Source organism: Botrytis cinerea, chromosome 2 (assembly GCF_000143535.2).
Source record: "Botrytis cinerea B05.10 chromosome 2, complete sequence".
NCBI lineage: Eukaryota > Fungi > Ascomycota > Leotiomycetes > Helotiales > Sclerotiniaceae > Botrytis > Botrytis cinerea.
Window position 1 is genome coordinate 1,837,368 of NC_037311.1, and position 22,797 is coordinate 1,860,164.

The 22,797-nt window shown below is 44.2% G+C and overlaps 7 protein-coding genes across 7 annotated transcripts; 3 read left to right on the forward strand and 4 right to left on the reverse strand.

Moving 5' to 3' along the window:
• Positions 1-1,522: 1,522 nt before the first annotated feature.
• Positions 1,523-4,184, reverse strand: BCIN_02g05130 (hypothetical protein). The gene is made up of 4 exons (XM_024691362.1): positions 3,345-4,184; positions 2,901-2,934; positions 2,270-2,852; positions 1,523-2,217 (listed from the first exon to the last, which is right to left on the reverse strand). Exons 1-4 carry the CDS (start codon positions 3,658-3,660, stop codon positions 1,675-1,677), a joined length of 1,476 nt encoding a protein of 491 aa, XP_024547132.1. The 5' UTR covers positions 3,661-4,184; the 3' UTR covers positions 1,523-1,674.
• Positions 4,185-10,598: 6,414 nt separating this feature from the next.
• Bcrpl28 lies at positions 10,599-11,844 on the forward strand. The gene is made up of 3 exons (XM_001552744.2): positions 10,599-10,834; positions 10,989-11,187; positions 11,286-11,844. The coding sequence occupies exons 1-3, from the start codon at positions 10,803-10,805 to the stop codon at positions 11,502-11,504; spliced, it is 450 nt and encodes a 149-aa protein (XP_001552794.1). The 5' UTR covers positions 10,599-10,802; the 3' UTR covers positions 11,505-11,844.
• Positions 11,633-13,458, reverse strand: Bccdc7. Its single transcript, XM_001552743.2, has 2 exons — positions 13,068-13,458; positions 11,633-13,019 (listed from the first exon to the last, which is right to left on the reverse strand). Exons 1-2 carry the CDS (start codon positions 13,342-13,344, stop codon positions 11,845-11,847), a joined length of 1,452 nt encoding a protein of 483 aa, XP_001552793.1. The 5' UTR covers positions 13,345-13,458; the 3' UTR covers positions 11,633-11,844.
• A 110-nt stretch (positions 13,459-13,568) lies between these two features.
• On the forward strand, positions 13,569-17,910 carry Bcycs4. The gene is made up of 4 exons (XM_024691363.1): positions 13,569-13,911; positions 13,987-14,495; positions 14,545-17,252; positions 17,316-17,910. The coding sequence occupies exons 1-4, from the start codon at positions 13,679-13,681 to the stop codon at positions 17,484-17,486; spliced, it is 3,621 nt and encodes a 1,206-aa protein (XP_024547133.1). The 5' UTR covers positions 13,569-13,678; the 3' UTR covers positions 17,487-17,910.
• Positions 17,911-18,204: 294 nt separating this feature from the next.
• Bcoxr1 lies at positions 18,205-20,023 on the reverse strand. The gene is made up of 2 exons (XM_001552741.2): positions 19,169-20,023; positions 18,205-19,070 (listed from the first exon to the last, which is right to left on the reverse strand). Exons 1-2 carry the CDS (start codon positions 19,709-19,711, stop codon positions 18,555-18,557), a joined length of 1,059 nt encoding a protein of 352 aa, XP_001552791.1. The 5' UTR covers positions 19,712-20,023; the 3' UTR covers positions 18,205-18,554.
• A 192-nt stretch (positions 20,024-20,215) lies between these two features.
• Bchem4 lies at positions 20,216-21,588 on the reverse strand. The gene is made up of 2 exons (XM_001552740.2): positions 21,098-21,588; positions 20,216-21,031 (listed from the first exon to the last, which is right to left on the reverse strand). The coding sequence occupies exons 1-2, from the start codon at positions 21,432-21,434 to the stop codon at positions 20,397-20,399; spliced, it is 972 nt and encodes a 323-aa protein (XP_001552790.2). The 5' UTR covers positions 21,435-21,588; the 3' UTR covers positions 20,216-20,396.
• A 175-nt stretch (positions 21,589-21,763) lies between these two features.
• Bcerv1 lies at positions 21,764-22,797 on the forward strand. The gene is made up of 2 exons (XM_024691364.1): positions 21,764-21,987; positions 22,102-22,797. Exons 1-2 carry the CDS (start codon positions 21,884-21,886, stop codon positions 22,517-22,519), a joined length of 522 nt encoding a protein of 173 aa, XP_024547134.1. The 5' UTR covers positions 21,764-21,883; the 3' UTR covers positions 22,520-22,797.

Here is a 22,797-nt window from a genome sequence, read left to right on the forward strand (position 1 = left end):
CAAATTCAAACGTCACCCGTCGCCCCGCTGTCATCTTCCTTTCCAAAGGCCATGCACGCATCAAATCAACACTTTCAGCAACCGCCAGTACCGTGCGGATACGAGATATAACGAAAAGCATGATCTTTGTAGGGAAAAATCGGGTGAAGAATTTTGCGGCAGCATCGGTTGGTCCTGCACTTACTCATAAGGCTATAGGCTTATTATAGCACTTGGAACAACAACGAAGCCATTATTGTCTTACAGCTTTGCAATACATGCATAAAATCCCTCTTTCTAAACAGCGGAAAAAGAGCAGATAGGGCAGCGGAGAGACTGCACTGTCCCATCTTATTTGTCTTTGAAATGTAATATCACCAGCGAGAGCAAACCAAACTGACTTATTTTCTAGCATTAAAGACTAGTATCAATTTAATCTTACCGGTGTTCTCCTAAGAATCTGGACGTTTGGTGCACAAAATTGACAACGTCCACGACTACGACTGTACAAGACTTTGGTGGTCGTAGCCTCCCAGGGCAAGCTAAGCCTTACTTGCTAGGTACTTCAGAGTATGGCTATGGCCTTCGTGGGTTGAAACTGAACATCAACCTTGGCAAGGTGGAATATTCATTACAGACTTTAGTGAGTATACTTGCCGGCAAATGCCTGCACACACTGATGGTTGTTGACAAGGCTCAAGCTACCCATGGGATTTCAAATATCACGGTTGAATTTTCAAAAGCAAAGAAATGCTTTCTTCAACGCAATTTGAGGGTTTTCACTCAATTTTTGGCCATTTTGATTTGGTGCTAATGTGCTTTCTTGGCTTGGATCTTGAAATAGCACGTCCCTGAATTCCGGTACCGGGTTGCTTCATTTAAGTAAGGTTTATTTTCTATCTTCATTTTCCCCAACTGTCGTCGATTTGGTTGTCGAAGGACAATACCCATGGCTACTGATAAATTCGTGGAAACCTTGAATGAACCCTGGATCCATCAGTACCATGCTTGTGCGTGGCTAGCTAGGCATGGTAACTCTGCGTGCATGCCTACAATGCGGTCGATGTGTCAATACCCTTTCACAGGACCCGCTCTCTCGAGTTCAACCTTGAACGTTCAGCCTTTTAACTTTCATGATTTCATTGTGGTTGCACCCTTACAGTCCCACAATTCACGTGCTGCTTCGGTCATATTATGGGGCTCTGCTCTTCTAATTGCCCCGAAATATTTACGGATAGCGGGTATCCCACAAATGGACACAAATGAAATCTCCACTTCACCAGTTTTGAGCAGATGCGGTAAGGAAGCCGATCTGGTAATGTGACATCCACGCATCTGGATTAGCACGCCGCAGGTGATGTCAGAAAAGGTTGAAAGCTTTTTCACCTGCATCTGTCTTTCACTATCGGTGACACTATCGGTGAGCACTAAAATAGGCACCGCTTACACAATGTTATGAAAAACCTCATCATCTCTTGTGGCTGCGTTCAATGGGGCTTGCAGTCATGTCTTGTTTACCCCAGAAGGTTTAATCTTAGCTTGCGTGTTCAACGAGCGCAGCGCGGGTATCATTAAACTACCGGAAACATCCGACAACAAACGCCCCGGTACTCGTATTTATCTAATCTAATGGTACAATGAGACAGACTAATAGCCGCAATCATAAAATCAGGGTAGCTTGGACCTCAACCCTTCTCACATCTTAGTAAACAACTTCTTGGATTTAGCTAACCTTGCCATTATCAGGAAAGCAGTCCCGACGAGCAAGTCAACAGCGGCAAAGATTTGCGCGTATTCGTATCCCCCGTTTTTCTTTTGAATTAAGACTCCTCCGATAGGAGGACCTGTCAAGACAGCAAAACTTACAACGGTGAATACCATTCCCATCCTAACGCCGGCTTTCCTCAAATCCGTGGTGAGACTACTCAGAGTGGCTGGAAAGAGTCCTTGAATACCTGCTGCAAAGATTCCATACATGACCGCCCATGCATATAAACCACCTCTTGATGATACGGCAATCCAGCAAAAGCAAAGAAGGCTGTCTATGACTGCTATTGGAATGAGTGTATTCAGGGGTCCAAATACTCGATCTGCGAGGTGATTTGGCAGGACGCGACCTACTACTCCTACAGCATTGAGGATGATTATTATATTGATCGATTCTGCAAGTGGCAATCCGATGATTGATCTCGCGTACGCTCCAAGGTAATAGAAGCCAAAATACAAGCCCCAAAAGTTCTGTTTGCTATCGTCAGTGTGTGTCGATTAACACATGATTACCACAACTTACGAAGAACATTCCAATTGCGAATAGCACATATGGAGCGTCTTTGAATGAAGGATAGTCTATCAGAGCACCGCTCTTCCTCGCGGGAACTCTCTGCTTAATCCCAATATTACAAACTCCAAGACACACTAATTGAATAAGACCCAGCGATCTCATCGTCCACCCATATCCAATTTTGGGCAACAACTGTTGCACCATGATTGGAAAAATCACACCACCTGTTGCACTTCCCGCAGCCGCAATCCCTATCACCAAACTCTTCTTGGTACTAAAATACGTACTGAGAGTTGCAAGAGCAGGACAAAATAAACAACCGTTACCGAGACCCATACAGATTCCCTGCGCCAGAAATACTTGCCAATACGTCGTGGAGATGGAGGTCATGAAAATTCCAAGGAGACCGATTATAGTGCCGATGAGGAATACGGAGCGGAAATATCCCGCGTCGGTAAGACGACCAGTGAAGGTACCGACGAAAAAGAGGAGGAAGATTTGCATGGAGCCGATCCAAGAGATATCGGAGGCCGGGCGTTTGAGGGTGGTGACGTAGTAGGTTTGGAAGACGCCGAAGGAGTTTATGAAACCCCTGTGGTAGTGTTAGACGAGGGATTGGAATTGATTGGAAAATACTAACCATGTGTTCATGATGACAAGATGACTGAGGATAACTGAGAAATCAATGAAGTCAGTGAATGGTTTGACAAGGTCTGATATTAAACCACTGACATCTCCCAAGCAATTTTCTGCAATTTCTTTAAATATACAATTTAGGCGTGTCTTGACGCGATTATCTCATCTGACTCTTCTATGCGCAGATTTTCTTGGACTTGTACCTGCACTCGCGAGGGTTTCACATTGACACTTCGGATGAAGACTACTTTCACGCGAGATACATCGGCGCCTGACCTCTCAATGCCGTCCCTGAATTTTCTTGCCATGCCACCATTCTTATTTCTCTCTTTTCTTTTTCCAGAGCACGATCTTCCTCGCAAATATTTATTCTTTCATCGCTCCTCCAATCTCTCTATTCCCCGTCTCTTATACCGCAAAAGAAAGGAAGAAGAACCAAAAAACACACCTTGCACCCAAGCTTTCATTCCTCCATCTGGCGGCGGCCCCAGAGCTCTCCAGCTCGCGGTTGTCACTTGCGTTCCATTGGTTCGAGTTCTCCGCGCTAGTGTTTCTTCAAATACTCCATCTTTTTCCTCGGAGCCAGTTGTCAGGTCGGGATCTGAGAGATCGGGATGATGGGGTGAGATGCAGATTTCTTTGTCGGGATTGGAGTTGTGTGTTGGACCGGATGGGATGTATGGATAGGTGGGATAGGTGGTGTAGGAGTCTTCGATGGAGGTTTCTGTATTTATAGGATTGGAATTGGGATTGGGACTCGCCATTTTGGATTGCGACTCCAATTAGAGATTTGATATACGGTATGGTATAATATGATATGACGAGCTTGATATAATATTTTGAAATACAGCCAGCGGTTTAACAGAGTCCTGGTTTTATATGGAAAAACTATGTAAAAATTGGAATCCTCCGGGAGAGAAAAAAAATCATTCTCTGAATCATTCACATGAAGGAGTCATAGATAAAAAAATGATGGATTGATAGACAGATAGACAGATAGATAGATAGGTTGATAAAGTGGATCCTTCCTCCACACCGAGAAAGTCTGGAAGAAAATATGGGATGGGAATGAAAATTGAAGCTCGGACGATGCGATTGTAACTTGGATGTAGGAGTGAGGTGTGTCAATACGTGAATAGAATTAACGATGTAGTTTTGGAGCAATTGATTGCACAGAATGGAATGGAAGAGAAGAAAAAGTCGATCTGGATTTCTATAACGTTAATGTAACTTGGAGGTCTTGGGAATCTTTAACGGGATTTGAAAGGGTGGGTAGGTGGGTGGTTACTAATGGGTGTGTGAGTAATGGGTGTGTGAGTAAGTATGTATGTATGTATGGATGGATGGATGGATGGATGGATGGATGTACTGAGTAGTGTGTGCTAACTATACTTTACTTTACTATACTACTGACTGGCTCACTGGCTGATGGTACATGCAATTGTAGGTAATGGTAATTGATGGGATTGTCGGGGGTGTGAGAGGTGTGAGAGGTGAGTGAGTGAGAGGGAGGGAGATTTTCTTCCCCGGCTCGGATGTTGGGGCCGATGGTAGGGGTGGTGAGGGGGTTGGAGGATGGGGATGGGGATGGGGATGGGGATGGGGATGCAGGTAGATTGATGGTATATGTGTATATGTGTGTGTATGTATTTACATGTGTATGAGGGGACGAGAGAAGGAGAAGGAGATGGGAGGTTAGTGGTGGATGGATGTTGGGGATGCTAAGGAAGTACTCGCGTAGGTATGTGGGTAGGAGAGGAGAGGAGAGGAGAGGATATACAGATGTAGGGATCCATCAAAACCCGAGTAGAGCAACCGAGTCCTTTGGCTACGTTTAGAAATCGATGTTTGGGTATGGATAGATGGTAGGGAGGGGAGGTATCTAATCCGAGTGTTTATGGAAGATGTGATGGGATGGGATGTGATGTGATGATGGAATTGGGGAATAGAGGGAGAGATATAACACGTGGATGTATGATATATGAAGATGGAGATGGAGATGGAGATGTGTATTTCTATTCATCACTATGCTAGGGATTGGTCTGTAAATGTATTTCTCTCAGCTAACTGAACAATTGAATAACTGAATAGCTGACAGACGGTTTTGCGATCGAGGAGAAGATTGATGCGTCGTCGGGCCCGCGAGGATAAGAAAGTTAGGATGGATCATCATACCTACCTAGATAGACAAACGATCACCGCACACTGATGACAAACAAATCAACCGCGAAAAAAGATAAAGCAAAAAAAAGAAGCAAAGAAAACGCGGGGTTGCAACCCCGCCCTCTGCTTACAATACAATACAATACAATACAATACTCGTAGCGGGATTTTTGATTCCAAAGCATTTTCATCGAAGTGTGGATGTTTGAATGGAAATGTTATATTATATTACATGACATGTACTGTACTGTGTGCGCAAGCTCCACTGGTTCGAGTTCATTGATGCCTGGTTGATGTACCTCGTCCAGAGAAAGGTATTATCGAAATAAAGACGCTCGCTCGCTGTGATATTATGCAAAAGATAGATAGATACCCTATAGACATGACATGACATGGCATGGCATGACACTGACACTGACAGATAGAAGAAGCCAAGACGGAATGATAATCCCGCATTCACACACACACACACACACACACGAGACGAATAAGAAGTCGGCCGAAGAAAATGAAAATCAGTGCCGATGTCGCTGGAGAAAGATTCACTAGGTAGTAGGTAGGTAGGTAGTTACCTAGTTGGAGATTCATGGCACACTCTCACACTGTCGAGAGATTTCCTGGTGGCTTGGTGGCTGCAGGGTGGGTGGGGTGGAGGAGATGAGATGATGAGATGAGGAGAAAAAAGTCGAAAGACGCGAGAAAGAGGAGGGAACTTTGCCGAGGGTGCGGGTAGGGATGCATGCCAAGAAGCACGCTGGGCTTGAACTTTGCACGTCTGTGTGGATAATTGCAGGAGGGAGGGAGCCGTGCTGGGTTGGTAATGGATGGAAGGATGATGCTTCGATGGGCATGTCTGTGTGTTTTGATTGCAGGTGGGAGCCGTGCTTGGTGCTTGGTGGATGGATGGATGGGTCTTGGGCTTGGGAGTATCTTGCTTGCTCGTGGATGGGATGGATGGATCATGGGTGAATGCTTGCTTCATGGATGGATGGGATAGGGAGAAATGGCGGTCAGGGGTTTGTGGGTTTGGGTTTGGGTTTGGGTCTGTGGATTCTGTCGTGTGTGTTATCCGGATGGGGTGATGGATAAGTTTTCCGAATTCGCTGCACTGGCTGGCCATGGAGATGGAGAAATCTATTTTGAGGCTCACCGGAGGCTTTTTGGGGGAGGGGGATGTTGATTGGTGAATTTACGTACCTACCTACTAGACTACTAGGCACCTAGGTACCTCTTGGTTTTGCAGGAGGAATCTTAAATTGATCATTTTTCTGTATGAGTAATCCCAAGCTCTCTGAATCTACTAGTGCTTCCCTCCTCCTCGACAAATAGAGATTTTGAAATTAAAATCATTCCGGAACGAAGTCAACCCTATTTCGATTGCTGCATCGAAACTTCGTATCGAATTTCAATCAACACATACCCTCTTTTTCAAATTCGCATATGCAACAAAGTTCAAACCCTCCCTTGAAGAAAGCATAGAATCGGGGATAAGCTAGTGTTTTTTTTTTTCTGTCAGAGAAGGTTTCTCAAGGGACGCCATATGGAGGAAGCGAGTGAAATGGCGACACGCTAGGGAGACTAAACTAGATGGAGGATTGTTCAATTGCTCTTTGCAAGATAAAGAATGATGTGGACCTTTTTTTTTTTTCCTTTTCTGGTTTTTATATTACCCGGCGTCGTCGCTATAGATAGGCCTTTCTTTGATTACTAAACCACAAATAAGGATTCTTCGGGGTTTCAAGGCTTTTAGAGACTTGTTATCATATTAATCAAGTCAAAAGCTTAAATAACTGAATTCTAAATACAATTCACTAACTAACTATACATAAAAAGAAAACCATCACAAACATTCTATTTATGATACGATGATACACACCTATCTCGCATGAAAGATAAATTGACCCATGTGACTACGGAGACGAGACTTGAATGGAAAAGTTGCAATTGCTCTCTCACTCATCGGTATTTGAGTTTTCCATAATCCCCTTATTGGATTTAAGTCTGATTAGCGTGTCGCCCTCTCAATCGCATCCCATTCTTAAGGTTTAGGGTTTCGGTATCGTGCATTGAAGGGGCTGAATGTGCGAGTCAGTTGATATCATGAAGTAGGTTTAGTAGGTAGGTAGGGTCTATAGCTATTTGACGGATGAGTTCATGGACTGAGGAAATGAGAAAGCGCGACGGGAGGAGGAGGAGGTTGATTTGATCTGATAGGGTGTGTGGAAGATATCTTGTCGCGAAAGTCGGCAGAGAGAAACCTAAATCTGATCGTCTCAACCGATGTAACCCGGTTTCAGTGACTTGCATAGAAAATCATGGATGCGAGTCTGTAAATTGCTCGATGAAGTGAGATGAGGTGGCTCACTGTAGCGAATTGCTGTGGAATTAGAGCACGTGTCATCCCCGGTAGATCTCTTGTAATACGTGAGTTTATTTAAACTCCTATTCTAAGCATTTATCTTGCTTTGCATCTATCGACAAATTGGAGTAAACCTAAACATTCGCATCCCGTATGTCCGAAACCCTCTTCTGTATATCCGAAACCTGCCTCCACGTCTCCAGTCACCTGAACACCCCTTTCCAACACCCAGTCGCTTCATACTCCATATAACCATACTCTACTTCATATATAAACCCCACCCTTCCTCAATCTCACCACATGGTCCTCAAACCCAAATATCAAATGTCTAATTTCAACACTCCCATCTACCCCCGCCATTTCCTTCACAGCACCCTTTCCCAGCTCTCCAAGCCCCAGTCTAGTCTTTGCCATCTCTTGTTCAAGAGGCAGTGAGCCCATGCAATGACCCTTGGATAGAACTTGGATAGAGCATCAAGTTCGGAGTTGCGCGTCGTGGCAACAAGGGCTGAGAAAGCGGTGCCATGGGCGACGCCATTGCTAATGCATGATAATATACCCGTGATGATACTTATGAAAGCTATGAAAACTGTGGTGCTGTAGGATAATGAAAGGTTGTGCGAATGGTACTCTTATGTTATAGTATTGCTTGTTGCCACCACGCCGATACACAAGATACAGTGGTAATGATAATGCTCAAAAGATTTTAATTTTGCGAAAACTTCAAGTTTTTGAAAGTTGCTTACATCAGTTGAGTTGCGCTGAGCATGCTTATTGTGATGTTATGATAGAGATCTTCAATCGCCAGACCCAAAGTTTGATTGCGATACATAGAATTGAGGCTTGCCAAATATTTTGCTAGTGGCATTGATTAGTCGACTATACCAGTTAATCGTCGATGCGTTAGACCACACAATAGAGCGAGTACTATTGCAGGAGGAATTGTGCATTCTCATTTGAGACAACAAAAAGCGAGGCCTCTCAAAAATTCATCTTTCTACAAACTGTTAGTAAAATCCTCACATATGTCGAGCCTACTTCTTAATACAAAGCTGGAAGATTCGTCAATTGGAACCTTCTCACTAGCTTCAAACATGTATTCACGTGCAGTAATGTTACCCACTGAGAAATTGCATAGAGCTAGAAGTGACGCAATGTAGGGGTCATGTTCAATGTATGGAGAAGGGTTCAGGTAGTCGAAGCCATCAGCGGTGGAATTCATTAGTACAGGCCCAAGCCCCATTGTCTGAAGACTGGTGATCGTTTGATTGCCATTCGCGACATCAAAATCTACTTTGTAAGACGTGTTACTTAGCGAGCATAAGAAAATACTCCTCAAGATCTGCACCCATAATTGTATCTTTGATTTTGGATAGGTACTTGAATTAGGCGGTAGTGGCCAGAAGTTCTGATCTTTGAAACCTAAGCAGTTGAAATTCGCGAGGAGCGCCGTGAATGCAGAAAACATAAATATTGGAATTCAAGTTCGGAAGCAAATGACTCGCTTGCGGTAGCAGGAATAGTGCCTAGGATTAGGGGTAATTAAGACATCATTGTATCATCAGGAAATGAGGCAGGATTCTTTTTCTTTCTTGCTTTTGGACATCTGCCGATGGTGAACATCTTATAGTCGGTCCCCAGAACTTTAAGTGGTAAGAAGAATTGCCAGCCGGTGGCTAACGCAAAAAAAAAAAAAAAAAAAAAAAAAAAAAAAAAAAAAAATCCATAATTTCGGCTGCAGACGCTGTGAGTGCGGAAAGTTCAGCTGTCGGCCGAGCGATTGTATCGAACCTTGGATAGCAAAACCCTTCCGAGCTCAAATCGAAGTTGGAACTTTCGCTGGTTGGCTTTCGATGGAAATGCCTAGAACCACAGATAAAGTGGCGGAAGGTACAGTAGCTACCAGCCTGTACGAAGAATCAAGCAATAGTCGTGGTTTAATTTATTGGAGGAGGGCATTACTCACCAAGAATATAGTGCTAATAGCACGACCAATTTGGCATGTGCGAGTAATTCAACAATGAAGAAACCAGTAGGTGTTGACTTCAAGGCGAAAAAATAATCAAGTCCATTGAAGGGGAAGGAATCCACTTTAAACAGTGAGAAGGAGTCCCGTTTGAACAACGTTAATGAGTGCTGATCGTAAATTGCTCCCATTGCGGCTTGAGTAAATATAGCACCAAAACTGATAGGCCCTTGCCGGCGTAACGGTGACCCAGCCGCAATCTTATCAAGGGAGGAGAAGTAAAAGTGATGCCCAATAGTTAGAGCATACCCACACAAAACGAGCAATATCATAAACCAGAGGGGTGTTGCCATGCAATTCCCCATTTCACGTATTGTCGCTATCCATGGACCCTGGGGCAATTTGGTGACCAAATGGTGCATCCACATCAAGAGAAAGGACTTGGTGTGAGTCTTGGATGTCAATCAACTTTTGCGATATCAAATTGATATACTTAGAATCACTTTGTGAGAATGTGCTCCCGTTTTTGTTTTTGGATCGCGCTAGGCTGATTGCTGCAATTAATTGCTATGGTATGTCTGGTATGGAGCTCCCGTCATTTATATAAGAGAATAGTATGAGAGTATGGAGCTACCGAATCAAAACCGGACGCACTGGTCAAAAAATTGCGATTCTCAAACCAGATGTTGAGTCAAGATGACTGCGAAATGTTGAGGTGATTATATTTATAACCCCCAAGTCTTGGGAAAAGTCATTTTAAAACTCGAAATGACAATAAACGGTTTGACTTTTTTTTATTAAAAAAAAAGCTGATTGGCTGATGGGAATTTGTTTTGCAATCATTCCGCCCCAGGAGAGACTTCGCTCACGAGAAGGTTTTTTGAGTAGGCATCCTACATTGCCTGCGTACAACATACAAGAGTAGACCAATAGAGTGCAAAGATTGCTCCACACTGGTAGTGCAACACTTGATTCCCAGAGAACGCATACTACGAAGGTAGCTTGATGATGGTTATGTACCTAGAGAATTTGGAAGTTGCTAGCTATCGACTGAACACATCAGCTGGATCATGATATAAGGTAATTTTCTATAGAGTAGAGTTTCGGGTTCTGTTGAACATTTAGAATTGTAACAAAATGATATATATATATATTCATCAACTTTCTACAACCCAGCCAGAATGAAAAAAAAAAAGAATAGAAATGAAAAAAAAGGAGATTGACAAGAGATAAAAGCATGGCGAGGGTTTGTGAGAAGAAATGGAACTGTGGGACCTGAGGCAAAAATTATTTTATTTGTTCGCTTACTAGCGTCCACGTGCGCCCACACAATTGCTTGAATTCCTATTAACATTTTTCGAACTTTCAAAGTCTCACCAAAGACATCGACAACCACACGGCACTCTTTCAACGACAAGATGCCTACCCATTTGAGCAAAACCCGCAAGCAGTACGTTCTATCCCTCGAAATCGCAATTTCCTATCGACAAAATTACAATCGATTGAGCGCGCGCGCCCAGATCAATTCCCCTCGAAGTTGTTGATAGTGTATCGGATGGAGGATTGAAAAAGAATTGAAGCTGACGAGAATTTTTTCTGTATAGCCGCGGTCATGTTTCCGCCGGTAAAGGTCGTGTAGGAAAGCACCGCAAGCATCCAGGTGGTCGTGGTCTTGCTGGTGGTCAACATCACCACCGAACCAACATGGATAAGTACCATCCAGGTTACTTCGGAAAGGTCGGTATGAGATACTTCCACAAGCAAGGCAACCACTTCTGGAAGCCAGTTGTCAACCTTGACAAGGTACGTTCAGTTCTACAATAATTTGGATCGCCGGGAAGTTTAGAACTTTCGAGATGCGATGGATATAGCACCAGAATAAATTTACTAATATTGTTCAGCTTTGGTCCCTCGTCCCACTCGAGAAGCGTGATGAATATCTCTCCGGCGAAAAGAAAGACACCGTCCCAGTCCTCGACCTCCTCCCACTCGGATACTCAAAAGTTCTCGGAAAGGGTAGAATCCCAGAAATCCCATTGGTTGTGCGCGCAAGATGGTTCAGCAAGGAGGCAGAGAGAAAGATCACAGAGGCTGGAGGAGTTGTTGAATTGGTTGCATAAATGGGAAAATTCATAGCGAATGGATTATAGGTTTTCTCAAAATACCATAAATGGCTTCTGAACAAACGGCTATTGGAGTTCTTGATGAAAATGAAAGGAATTATGAAACCATTTCTTCGTTGGTGAATTGATTTTCATTATTATGGGTGCTGTACAATCTGAGAGAAGGTTCACTCTCTGAAGTAACCTTTTACACCTTGGTTGGGTGCTATGTAAAACAGTATCTTAAGAACTGGTATACAAGATCTCCATGTCCTCACAATACTAATATATGTACAATAAAGTCCCAAACCAATTTACCATACTCCACATAATCCCAAGAGCGCCAATACATCATTCATTACGCTGGAATCATACTTAATTCGTCCTCATCATAATCTTCGTTCTTGATGTCATCTTGCGTTGGTTCCAGAAGGAATGGATGATTCAAGGCGTCTTCTGCGCTAATACGTTTGTGCGGGTTGAGCTCCAAGCAGCGCTCCAAAAACTCGACTGCCAATTTCTCTTCCTTGGTCAATGGTTGTTCCGCCCCATCTGGTCCTCCATCATTTCTACATGTTGACCATAGGATGATTTTCTCCAACGCGAACCCAGCCTGGCCAATTGTAGGAATATTGGTTTCGAAAACAGTCCCGTGAAGATAAGCACAGTTCTTCATTCTCTTGACACCAAATATGGTAGCAATCTCAATCATTGCCTCAACATCATCGGCCGAATTAAAGAACGGGAAACGCTTCGAAAGTATAGTCAAAAGTATTACTCCGGCAGACCAGATGTCAATTTTCGTCCTTTGCTCTTGACATTTGAAAAGCACCTCAGGAGCCCGAAAGCCACGAGTCCCAGCTCGATTTGCACGCCGCGATGGTCGACTATCATGCTTTGGGTAGCCGGCCGATGGCAAATTTTGAATGGCTACGCTATTCTCCAGCTTCCTTTTGCGTGTGTCATGATCTCTTGTACACAGACAGGCTTTGCAGTCCTCTTCTTCTCGCTCTGCCAATCCAAAGTCCACAAGTACGCCCCTTTTCTTATCCGGTTCGTAAAGGAAATTCGTGGGTTTGATGTCCCGATGAAGAATTCCCTGGGCATGAACGGCCTTTAGAGCGGTGAACAACGACCGGAAATACACCTGCATATCTGAGACTTTCATCTTCCTAAAATATTCCCTGAAATCCGTGTGCCTGAAATATGGTAAAACTGCAACTACTTGATCGGTATGTCTGAATGCTGTGATGAGGGGGCAGACTGAATCGCAGCCCCGGAGGTCATTTAGGAGGTCTAGCTCATTGAGGATTCGAGTTGGACTGCTTGTAACATAAATTTTCTTTATGGCAACATATTTCTTCCCACGGCGCTGTTGATTATATTGGTCCAAGACTTCTCGAATTCCACCGGTCCTCCTTTTCTTCACAGGCGGTGACGTCCATGCGGAATGTTCTTTCTCTTCAATATCCCAATCATTATCGTAATGCTCATATAAGAGATCCTCCGCTTTGTAAACGGTAGAAAACGTTCCTAGATCGCGTTAGCAACCATAATATAACATAGAATTGCTTGATTTACCCTCTCCAATACGATTTATCAGCCGAAATCGATCCTTTATGCCCTTGAAAGTTGCTTCGAATTTGGCGATATCCTCTGCAGTAGCAGCATCAACAGCGTCGTCGCTTTCGTCAGAGTCTTCTGAACACCCTTCTTCTTGCAGCCTTTCGTTATCTTCAAGTCTTGATTCGTCATTCTCGGGGCCCTCTTCATTCATTGACTCTTCTTGATTTGTCTCGTCATTGTGGATTGAGAAAGAATTTCTGGTATTCCCTTGACGTTGACGTGCTGTTGACATATTGCTACTGAATAGAATCGTGAGTAAGTTAAGATTTTTAAAGACCCATCACTGAATGGAGTCGAGATCTCGATCTGCTTAGCCCAGTCTACGCTGTAGCAATTTATTGCTTGCTGTATGCGATTTTTGGCGGGGTCTTCAAGTCGCGGTCAAATCGCGGTGCAGAATCTAGACGCTAGTCTTGAAGAGGTAGAAAGTCAACATCAATAAACACAAAACCCCTAGCAACTATTATCGCAAACTTCACTCAGACAAACAAATAAATCAACGACAATACACAACCTCGGTTTATGTATTCAACTGCGATTCTGGATAGGTCGCCATTATCGACAATATGGATACGATAGACTTCGATATCAATGATGCTCTTAAGCATTATATGAGCGACCCCGCGACTGTTCCCACACCAGAGGCAGATTCCAACCTTGCCGATTGCGAAAATGACCCCGAATCACTCACAAATGCCCTGGTCAACAGTGTACTCAACCCCATCGTGGATTTAGTTGCAGAGAATCCAGATGCTATAACAAGAAGCTCTTCATTTGATTCCTTGCAATTTTTGTTAAAGTGTGTACCAGTTTGTTCTCAATCTACTCAAAATTACCCCACCGAACCAGATTCTGAACTCTTCAAACTTTCTAGATCCTCCTCCGCCCTACCTACACATGCCTTGAGCAAAATATTTGACCTCATAGTCTCCGGTCTTTCTGCCGAAGCGGATATCATCCACAACGACCTCGAAACGGATGAACAGGAATTAGTGGCTCACCATAAACAACTACTGGAGATCTTTGGGTTCCTATTACAATGGACGATCGCAGCCGTGGAAACCAAGGCGGCCGAGAAGTCGACAACTGCTCCGGTGGCTCGTGGAAGAGGCAAGGCCTCAAAAGCTAAAGCAAGTGCAAAAAATGAGAACTGGGACTCATCTGCTCAACTACAAACAGCACTTGACACTATGTGCAAGGTCTTAAAGTTAAAGCTCTCAAAGATATTTCTAACAACATCCGAAAGGGATACATTTATAAGTCTATTTACGAGACCTGTGTATATGGTACTAGAAAGTGAGCAAAGAGTTAAGAATACAGCAATCCGGATGCACGCTTTCAAAGTGCTTTGCATTGCTGTTAAGCATCATGGCCATGGTTATGGTAGGTTATTTTCAGCTGTGTGAAGGGGTTTTGACTGACAAAATGATAGCTGCACAAATATCTATCGTGCAGAATTTGACCTACTTCGAACATTTAGCCGAACCCATGGCCGAATTTTTGCATATTCTATCAGAGCAATATGATTATCCTCAATTATCGGACGAAATAATTCGAGAGCTTAGCAATAAGGAATTCAATAGTAATGATACCAAAGGACCGAAGTCGGTCTCAACATTTATCGTCAAACTTTCTGAGCTTGCTCCTAGGCTGGTCATCAAGCAAATGACGATGCTGGCAAAACAACTGGATAGCGAAAATTACGCAGTACGATGTGCTCTCATCGAAATTTGTGGAAATCTCATAGCAGACCTGAGTAAGCAAGAAGAACGTGGTGATAACCATAAATCGCAACTCAATGCATTCTTTGACGTATTGGAAGAACGATTCTTGGATATCAACCCTTACTGTCGATGTCGAGCAATCCAAGTTTATATCAAGCTTTGTGAACTCGAACAGAAGTTCCCGAAGCGTCGACAGAGAGTCGCCGAATTAGCCGCGCGAAGTTTGGAGGACAAAAGTAGCAATGTCCGCAGAAATGCCGTCAAGCTCTTGGGAACCTTGATCAAAACTCATCCATTCAGTCTAATGCACGGATCACAGTTGAACTTCAAGGAGTGGAATTCTCGATTAGAAGCCGTTGATGCGGAGTTGAATGCACTTAAGCCTCCAGCCGAAGCAGCTGGATTGGCTGATACTACCACAGCGGAAGCAGATCCTCAATTATTAGATGATGCTACAGTCCTGGAATCGGATTCTCCCAAGAAGGCTCAAGCACCCATGAGCGACGAGGAAAAGATAGCGGCAATCAAAAAAGCACAAGAAGAAGCTGCTACTTCAGAGGCTATCAACAAGTTGACTTTGACCAGGCGATATTATGTTGAGGCTCTTAAATTTATCGAAGTTTTACATGGAGCTACTACCATCATCTGTCAACTGCTAGGATCGAAGAACAAGAGCGAGGTTATTGAGGCTATGGACTATTTCGAAATTGGCGACGCTTACAATATTGAACAAAATAAGCTTGGCATCAGAAGAATGTTACGTCTCATCTGGACCAAGGGTAATAGTGACGAAGGAAAGGGTGTTCAAAACCATCTTATTGATTGTTATAAACGCCTCTTTTTCGAAGCTCCTGATACGTATAGTGGAAATGATGCTGCGAATTACGTTGCACGTAATATGATTAGTTTGACGTTTGGAGCGACACCAGCAGAATTAACCTCCCTTGAACAACTATTAAGCACCATGATGAAAGCGAACCATATCCCAGATCTTGTCATCTCCAAACTTTGGCAAGTCTATGGAGTCCAAAAGAGAGAAATCTCGAAGAGTCAAAGACGAGGTTCAATCATTGTGCTAGGTATGCTTGCTACCGCAAAGCCGGAAATTGTGGTTGGGGAAATGGAAACAATGTTACGGATTGGTTTGGGGAGTCTTGGTAGATCAGACTTGCAGTTGGCCAAATACACATGCTTAGCCCTGCGACGAATTAACCCTACTGGAAGGCAAGCGACACAGCATACTTCCAAGCTTAGTAATGATCATGCTGTCCTCGGAAAGTTGGCTGCTATTATCGAAGTGGAATCTGATAATAAAGAGTGGTATGGTGTCGCTGAACAGGCCATTAGTGCCATCTATGCCCTTTCGAAACATCCAGACAACCTTTGCTCAGAGATACTTCGAAGAAAGACGAAAGACGTATTCCAGCGGCGAGCTGCGGCAACGCCTCAACCCAAAGTTGACGAGGACAACGATACAGACATGATGGACGTAGATATGCCGGATGTAGATACCGAAGAACAGGGCCAGGAAGAAGAAGCGCCACCAGCCGAGGTTGAAACCCCGGCGCCACCTGAAAATAAGCAGAAGGGTTCTATTGCATTATCGCAACTTCTATTTATAGTTGGGCATGTTGCTATCAAGCAAATTGTGCATCTTGAGCTTTGCGAAATGGATTTCAAGAGGCGGAAGGTAGACGCTGAAAAGAACAAGGCAGCGGAAACACCAGCAGATAAGGCCGCGAAAGAAGCTGCCGATGATCTCGACATGATAGGCGGAACAACAGAAGATGATTTCACCGACGCCATGTCACATATCAGAGAACGCGAGCTGTTATTTGGACAAAATTCTCTACTCGCTAACTTTGGACCACTTGTGGCTGAGATTTGTTCCAACAACACAACTTACAAGGATCGCAACCTTCAAGCAGCTGCTACCCTTTGCTTGGCAAAGCTCATGTGCGTCAGCTCCGAATATTGTGAAACCAATCTTCCTCTTCTCATCACTATCATGGAGCGATCGAAGGATCCGACTATTCGTTCGAACGTGGTAATTGCTCTTGGTGATATGGCCGTCTGCTTTAACCATCTCATCGATGAAAATACAGACTTCCTCTATAGAAGATTGAACGATAAGGATGCGAGTGTGAAGAGAACTTGTTTGATGACTCTCACTTTCCTCATTCTCGCCGGTCAAGTGAAGGTTAAGGGACAACTAGGAGAGATGGCTAAATGTCTCGAGGATGATGACAAACGTATCGCAGATTTGAGCAGAATGTTCTTTACTGAACTGAGCACGAAGGATAATGCTGTATATAATCACTTCGTTGATATGTTCAGTTTGCTGAGTGCCGAGAAGGAACTTGAAGAAGATGCTCTCAGGAGAATCATTAAGTTCTTGGCTGGATTTGTTGAGAAGGTATGTTGCTACTTTTTTTCTACCTGTTTCTTTCACAGGAATAGATACTGATCTGATGAATAGGATAAACATGCCCGCCAACTTGCCGATAAATTGGCAGCTCGATTAGCTAGATGTGAGAGCGAAAGACAGTGGAATGATGTCGCGTATGCTTTGAGTTTATTACAACACAAAAATGAAGAAATTACCAAGTTGGTACAAGGAGGGTTCAGAGTTGTACAGGCTAGTGCTTGATTCTTTGACCAAGGCATGTGTTAGGCAGGAGATGAAAACTGGGAATGGACTTTCTTGTATCGGATGGTTGATGATAATGATGATTACGGTGTTAGGGTTATGATCATCGAAAAATGATACTTGATACCTGGCGTTAGGTTGTTTGATGTATTAATGATCTTGATGAATATAAGGGTTTTTCGACATACAATACCAAAGAACAAGTTTGAAGTGATCTTAACGATGGGGATGAATGTGTCATAACTATACTTCTTATGTTGAAACGCGCATTCACCTAGCTAGGTACTCTATCTACATTTGGGTTGCGTACCTAGATATGTTGTGTGGTGCTCGTAAAATATCGAGATAATTTCAGATACTACCTACCTACTATGTACCTACTATGTATCCAGCAAGTAGTCCACCTTAAATATTCATTTTTTCAACGAAAACTAGAAATTTTCTAGAGAGGAAAGAAAGAAATGTCGGGCTCACCGAGGAAGTGAGAATTTCCCCAGTGAGCTTTGAGTTTTGAGCTTCATGCTCTAAGCTTTCTATTCCTTTTCTCCCAGATATGAGATGCGTGGAATGGAATGAGAAGGACGATTTTGCATTTCCTTATATGTGTGTGGATTGTAATATTGTGATATGGTGATATCTTGTTAAAAGGAGTAGAAAGATCGAGGGTTTGGGAATAGAATAGAATAGAACCGTAATCACATCATGTTACACTACAATTTAACATTTACTATGTGAAAATTTATTGTTATTAATCTTTTGCTCCCAAAATCCCGGTTCAATTTTATTTTCAAAGGGAAACTTAAATAAAGTAGTTGGATTGGTTCTCGCTGTACATTCCTGCTAGATTACCAACGCTATCCATTCATGTATGGAGTGTAATGAGAGTGAAATAAAGTTGCTTCAAGCTTCAAGCTGCCTACAAATTTCGCAATAAGGGTATCATGCATATATTAATCGATCCGGATCGTCCTGCAACCTCCTCATCCCTTTCTTCCACGCCCTTTGCATCACCTGCCTTCTTTTTCTTTTTCCTTATCGAAGTCCTCTCCACACGTGTATCACTGTCAGCTAATTCCCAATACTCCACACTTCTACCCCTATAATGTCGAATTTCTCCCCCTCCTCACTCAATGGTTCGTTTCCAAATGTAGGGCAACTACTACTCACGCCCTTCTCAAACGTATCATCTAGCCAGAGTCCATAATGCCCATCTCCACCTCCTATTGATAGAAACCCCGTTTCACAGAGCATCATGTAGTCGTTTATTCCCGAGTAGGGAAAAGCTTTGAAGCGGATTCGTTCAGGTGTACTGGCACCTGATTTGATAGAGGAGGGGGATTTGGGAGGAGGTTGGGAAAAGGTAGGCGAGAGGAGTGAAGAGGGATGGGCGGGGTTCTGATTCTGATTTCGAGGAGCGCCGATGGTGGTTGAGCGTTGCAAGTTCGTAGTATCGGAGGAAGGGGGAGGGGGAAGATTTGCTAGGAAGGAGGAGGAGAGAATGGTTGCGCGCCAAAGGAAGCATTCCCCTGTGCCGAAATAGTGAGGTGCAGGATGCGGTGCTTCTGTCAAGTATGCGCCAAACAACTATAGTCAACAATCTCATTAGCTAAATGCCCAATTTTATACGCATCCCAAAGATCTCTAAGATGAGGACTAGACAAGGGATAAACAGAAATACGTACCCCACCCTCCCCATCCTTAACAACCAGCACAAAGCCATTCCTCAAACCCCTCAAGTCATCACACTTCTTATAAAGCGTCCCCAAACTGACTCCATCCTGTTCCAAACTATAAACCAAATTCCATTCCTCACACAATTGCAAGCGTGGCGGAACCAGTAATCTAATTTCCTCCGCCAATGCCCGGCTCAATAACTGCGCAGACGGATCTGTATTTTCTCTCCATCCCTTTAACGTCACCGGATACAAAGGTGGTGGCTGAAATGGCGATGCGGTTCGATGAGGAGGTGTGTAGACGCCTTGAATGCCATTTTGCGCTGGGGAGAACGATGGAGATTGGGATTTTGAGTGGTGAGAAGTGTTGGTGTGATGATTGCCATTGCCGTTGCCCGAATGAGTAGAAGGTTCGGTAGAGAAACGTCGCAGTAATCCAGTGACTGCGGTGGAAATGGTCGGGACAGCCCAACTTGTGGAGTTTGAGAGGGCGGGGGTGGAGGTGCCGGAGGAGGAGAGGGGGGTTTCGTCGTGATAGCGATTATTTGACATTGTGGATAGATGCGATTGTGAATGCGGTGTTGGAATGGTTTTACTGCATTAATGGACCCGCTCGTGGGTATATGTCGTGTCTGCTATGCGCGAGTGTTACTGGAACGTTTCGTGGGCGTGTTCCAAGGATAGCTTGGAAGCTTTCTAAGATAAGATGGGAATGTGGGAAGTATAGCTTCGTGGAATGGATTCGAGATGGCAATTGTAATAATTGAGAGCAAGAATTGTATGCTTTAAAGGTTATCGTGCTGGAGTAATTGCTCGGAGTAAATCCACGCATTCGTGGTCTGATGAAATGAAATGAAAGATGTCGATGGCCGATTGTCGATTGTCGATTTCCAATTGCCAGTGCTCTGATTATTGAAGGGGGGCGCCACTAAGTTTCATCTGGTTAGATTGGATGAGATACGGATAAGGCTGAAAGGTGTGCGGAAGCCAAGACACGTTTGTGTGAGTGGTAGAAGCATATCATCGCCGTTTTTGTACATTATCAACATGAATAAATGAAACCATCGGACGATTTTATGTACGACAACGAGGTCAACCTTCAGAATGGATTCCCGTCGACATTGCATCAAGTCATTGTGCTGTATCACAGTATCACCAATCCGCAAATTACATAAAAACCTGCACTTCAAACCCAAACAAGCAGACCATGTGTCAAGAATCTTTCAATCGTTAACTACTACCTATTGTCCAAGAACTTCCGAATCCCCTCAATTACACCTTCAGGGCTTGGCTTCTCAGCACAAACATCTGGTTCGTAACCAAACGTACTCTTGAGATAATCCCTCGTGGTAGGACCAATCGTCGCAATAAAAGTCTTCCTCTTTCCATCCTCCTGTTCATTCGCTCGTTTGATTCTCCCCGTTTGGCAATCTAACATGCCTAGTGATCGTAACATAGCATCGCATCCTGTCGGTGAAAAAACAACCACCCATCTCGTATCCCTATGTTCCGTCTCCTTCAATAGAGCTTTGAAATCTTCTTCGAACGATTCCATGACTCCCGTACCATAAACAACCAGTTCATCGACTTGGATCCGTTTCCCATCTGATAGTTCGGGATCCATCAATGTTCTAGGAATAATATCTCTTCGCTGTTCTCCAACCATGAACAGTAGAGATGGCTTTACGCAGCGATTTTTGTACCAATTCCCATAGTGTTCTAACATGTAATGCGCCAGTGCTTCTCCATTTCCTGATTCGGCACCAAAGATATTCAACGCGGGGGTTTGGGGTATCGATCGCAATGCTCGCGATGTAGCTGGGCCGACGGTATAGATTGGTATGTTTTGTAAATATGGCCATTCATCGCTGTCTAGAATATTATTAGCCAATCAATAATCTGCATCCCTCACTCAATCCACCGAAATCAATCACATACCATCTTCACTTCTCCCCTCCTCCACCAACTTCGCAAATAACTCCACAGCCCTCTGACTTGTAAAAATCAAGCCTCCGTATTCCTTCCCCTCTTCTCTCCCAATGCCCCTCTCCTTAAGTAACCTCTTCACCTCATCCACCCCCTCATCCACAAACCTATGCTCCAACACCGGCACAAAAGTCGGTTCAAACCCCCTCTCACTCCCCTCCACCCCTCCTCCATACCTCACCGCATTAAAGCTCACCTCCTCAAACCTCTCCTCATACCCATCATTCGGCACACTCTTCGTCTTCAACAAAAACGTCGGAATTCTTCCCATCCTTCCAACACTTTCCATCTATCCTCAATATCCTTCTCTCCTATCTTTTCAAATTCTCAATCGTGTTCGCGTGTTACAATTTCTCCTGCCACAAATATCGAAATTTCGCTCGAATCGTAAAAAGCATATGAAACTTTATCCATCTATCCATCCATCCATCCCACTCGCGTGCGTGCGGGGCACATGTCAGAGAAATGACGATGAGCTTCTGCTCCAAGCTATCAGCACTACAACGCTTCCCATTGGACAATGTCACATTTATCTTTTAAGCATAAACCACACCCCTGTCCCCAAGCGGAAAATGCGGAAAAGGCCCATGGTTTATTTTCCTTTTCTTACAAACCAAAGCTATGTAACATTAAGTTAAATAATTTCTATAAATCGAGACATTTCTGTACTTTTTTCAAAATTCATTACAGATTTCGTCTCATCATTTTCCTTCCTTCTATCAAATCATAAGTGTGGAAATGGCAGACGATACACAGGATGAGTCTGCAAATACACCGATCGCGAGCGCGGTCCCTCCAAAAAAGTATCCCAAAGGTGTAATATTGGGAAAAGATGGGAAACCGTAAGTTCTACTTATTCCTTTTCCTTTTCCTCTTCGCCTCCCCCTCCCTCGTCTCAATCCCACCCCACACCACCCCAAACGAACAAACTAACCCCTCCCTTCCTCCCTCCCCAGCTGCCGCACCTGCAACTCCCTCACCTCCTTCACCAGCACCACCAAATCTCTGCAGACCCCCTCGGCCTCCCCCCCAACCGACTGCCCCCCCTCCATCGAAACCCTCGGCCGCGCCTCCTGGACCTTCCTACACACGCTCTCGGCCTCCTACCCCAGCACCCCCACCCCCAGCGACCGCACCAACATATCGACCTTCATGAATCTCTTCGCCCAGCTCTACCCCTGCTGGACCTGCGCCGAGGATTTCCAATCCTACATGGCCGAGAACAAGGTGCGCACCGAGAGTCGCGCCGAGTTCGGCATGTGGATGTGCGAGGCGCATAATGATGTGAATCGGAAGTTGGGGAAGAGGGAGTTTGATTGCGCGCGCTGGGAAGAGAGGTGGAGGACTGGCTGGAAGGATGGGAGGTGTGGATAGGTGGGAGGCTTGAAATTGAGCTGGAGTTGGGAATTTGGAAGAGACGGTTCTGTGGAATGGGGTTCTGTGGAATGGGATGGGAGGATGTGTTATATGAATGGGGAAAGGGTGTATGATATGATATATGATGAGATGAGATGAGGTGAGGTGTATGATATAATGGCCAGCCCAGCATAATTCGGCGTTTCGGGACAAGATCAAGAAGGTCATGCATGAAAGGAGGTAATCTCGACTCGAAAACTTTATATGAATTTACGAAGAATTCTCTTCTCACGATC

Excerpts from the sequence above, each read along its gene's own strand:
- BCIN_02g05130 (XM_024691362.1), bottom strand. The coding sequence starts at position 3,660 with ATGGCGAGTCCCAATCCCAATTCCAATCCTATAAATACAGAAACCTCC. Across the intron at positions 2,935-3,344 it reads AATGAAAGCTTGGGTGCAAG|TTATCCTCAGTCATCTTGTC; the intron begins GTGTGTTTTTTG and ends TTGATTTCTCAG. Across the intron at positions 2,853-2,900 it reads CTTGTCATCATGAACACATG|GGGTTTCATAAACTCCTTCG; the intron begins GTTAGTATTTTC and ends ACACTACCACAG.
- Bcrpl28 (XM_001552744.2), top strand. The coding sequence starts at position 10,803 with ATGCCTACCCATTTGAGCAAAACCCGCAAGCA. Across the intron at positions 10,835-10,988 it reads TTGAGCAAAACCCGCAAGCA|CCGCGGTCATGTTTCCGCCG; the intron begins GTACGTTCTATC and ends TTTTCTGTATAG. Across the intron at positions 11,188-11,285 it reads CAGTTGTCAACCTTGACAAG|CTTTGGTCCCTCGTCCCACT; the intron begins GTACGTTCAGTT and ends AATATTGTTCAG.
- Bccdc7 (XM_001552743.2), bottom strand. The coding sequence starts at position 13,344 with ATGTCAACAGCACGTCAACGTCAAGGGAATACCAGAAATTCTTTCTCA. Across the intron at positions 13,020-13,067 it reads GATAAATCGTATTGGAGAGG|GAACGTTTTCTACCGTTTAC; the intron begins GTAAATCAAGCA and ends AACGCGATCTAG.
- Bcycs4 (XM_024691363.1), top strand. The coding sequence starts at position 13,679 with ATGGATACGATAGACTTCGATATCAATGATGCTCTTAAGCATTATATG. Across the intron at positions 14,496-14,544 it reads GCATCATGGCCATGGTTATG|CTGCACAAATATCTATCGTG; the intron begins GTAGGTTATTTT and ends ACAAAATGATAG. Across the intron at positions 17,253-17,315 it reads TGGCTGGATTTGTTGAGAAG|GATAAACATGCCCGCCAACT; the intron begins GTATGTTGCTAC and ends TCTGATGAATAG.
- Bcoxr1 (XM_001552741.2), bottom strand. The coding sequence starts at position 19,711 with ATGTCAAATAATCGCTATCACGACGAAACCCCCCTCTCCTCCTCCGGC. Across the intron at positions 19,071-19,168 it reads TTAAGGATGGGGAGGGTGGG|TTGTTTGGCGCATACTTGAC; the intron begins GTACGTATTTCT and ends TGTTGACTATAG.
- Bchem4 (XM_001552740.2), bottom strand. The coding sequence starts at position 21,434 with ATGGAAAGTGTTGGAAGGATGGGAAGAATTCCGACGTTTTTGTTGAAG. Across the intron at positions 21,032-21,097 it reads GGAGGGGAGAAGTGAAGATG|ACAGCGATGAATGGCCATAT; the intron begins GTATGTGATTGA and ends ATAATATTCTAG.
- Bcerv1 (XM_024691364.1), top strand. The coding sequence starts at position 21,884 with ATGGCAGACGATACACAGGATGAGTCTGCAAATACACCGATCGCGAGC. Across the intron at positions 21,988-22,101 it reads TTGGGAAAAGATGGGAAACC|CTGCCGCACCTGCAACTCCC; the intron begins GTAAGTTCTACT and ends CTCCCTCCCCAG.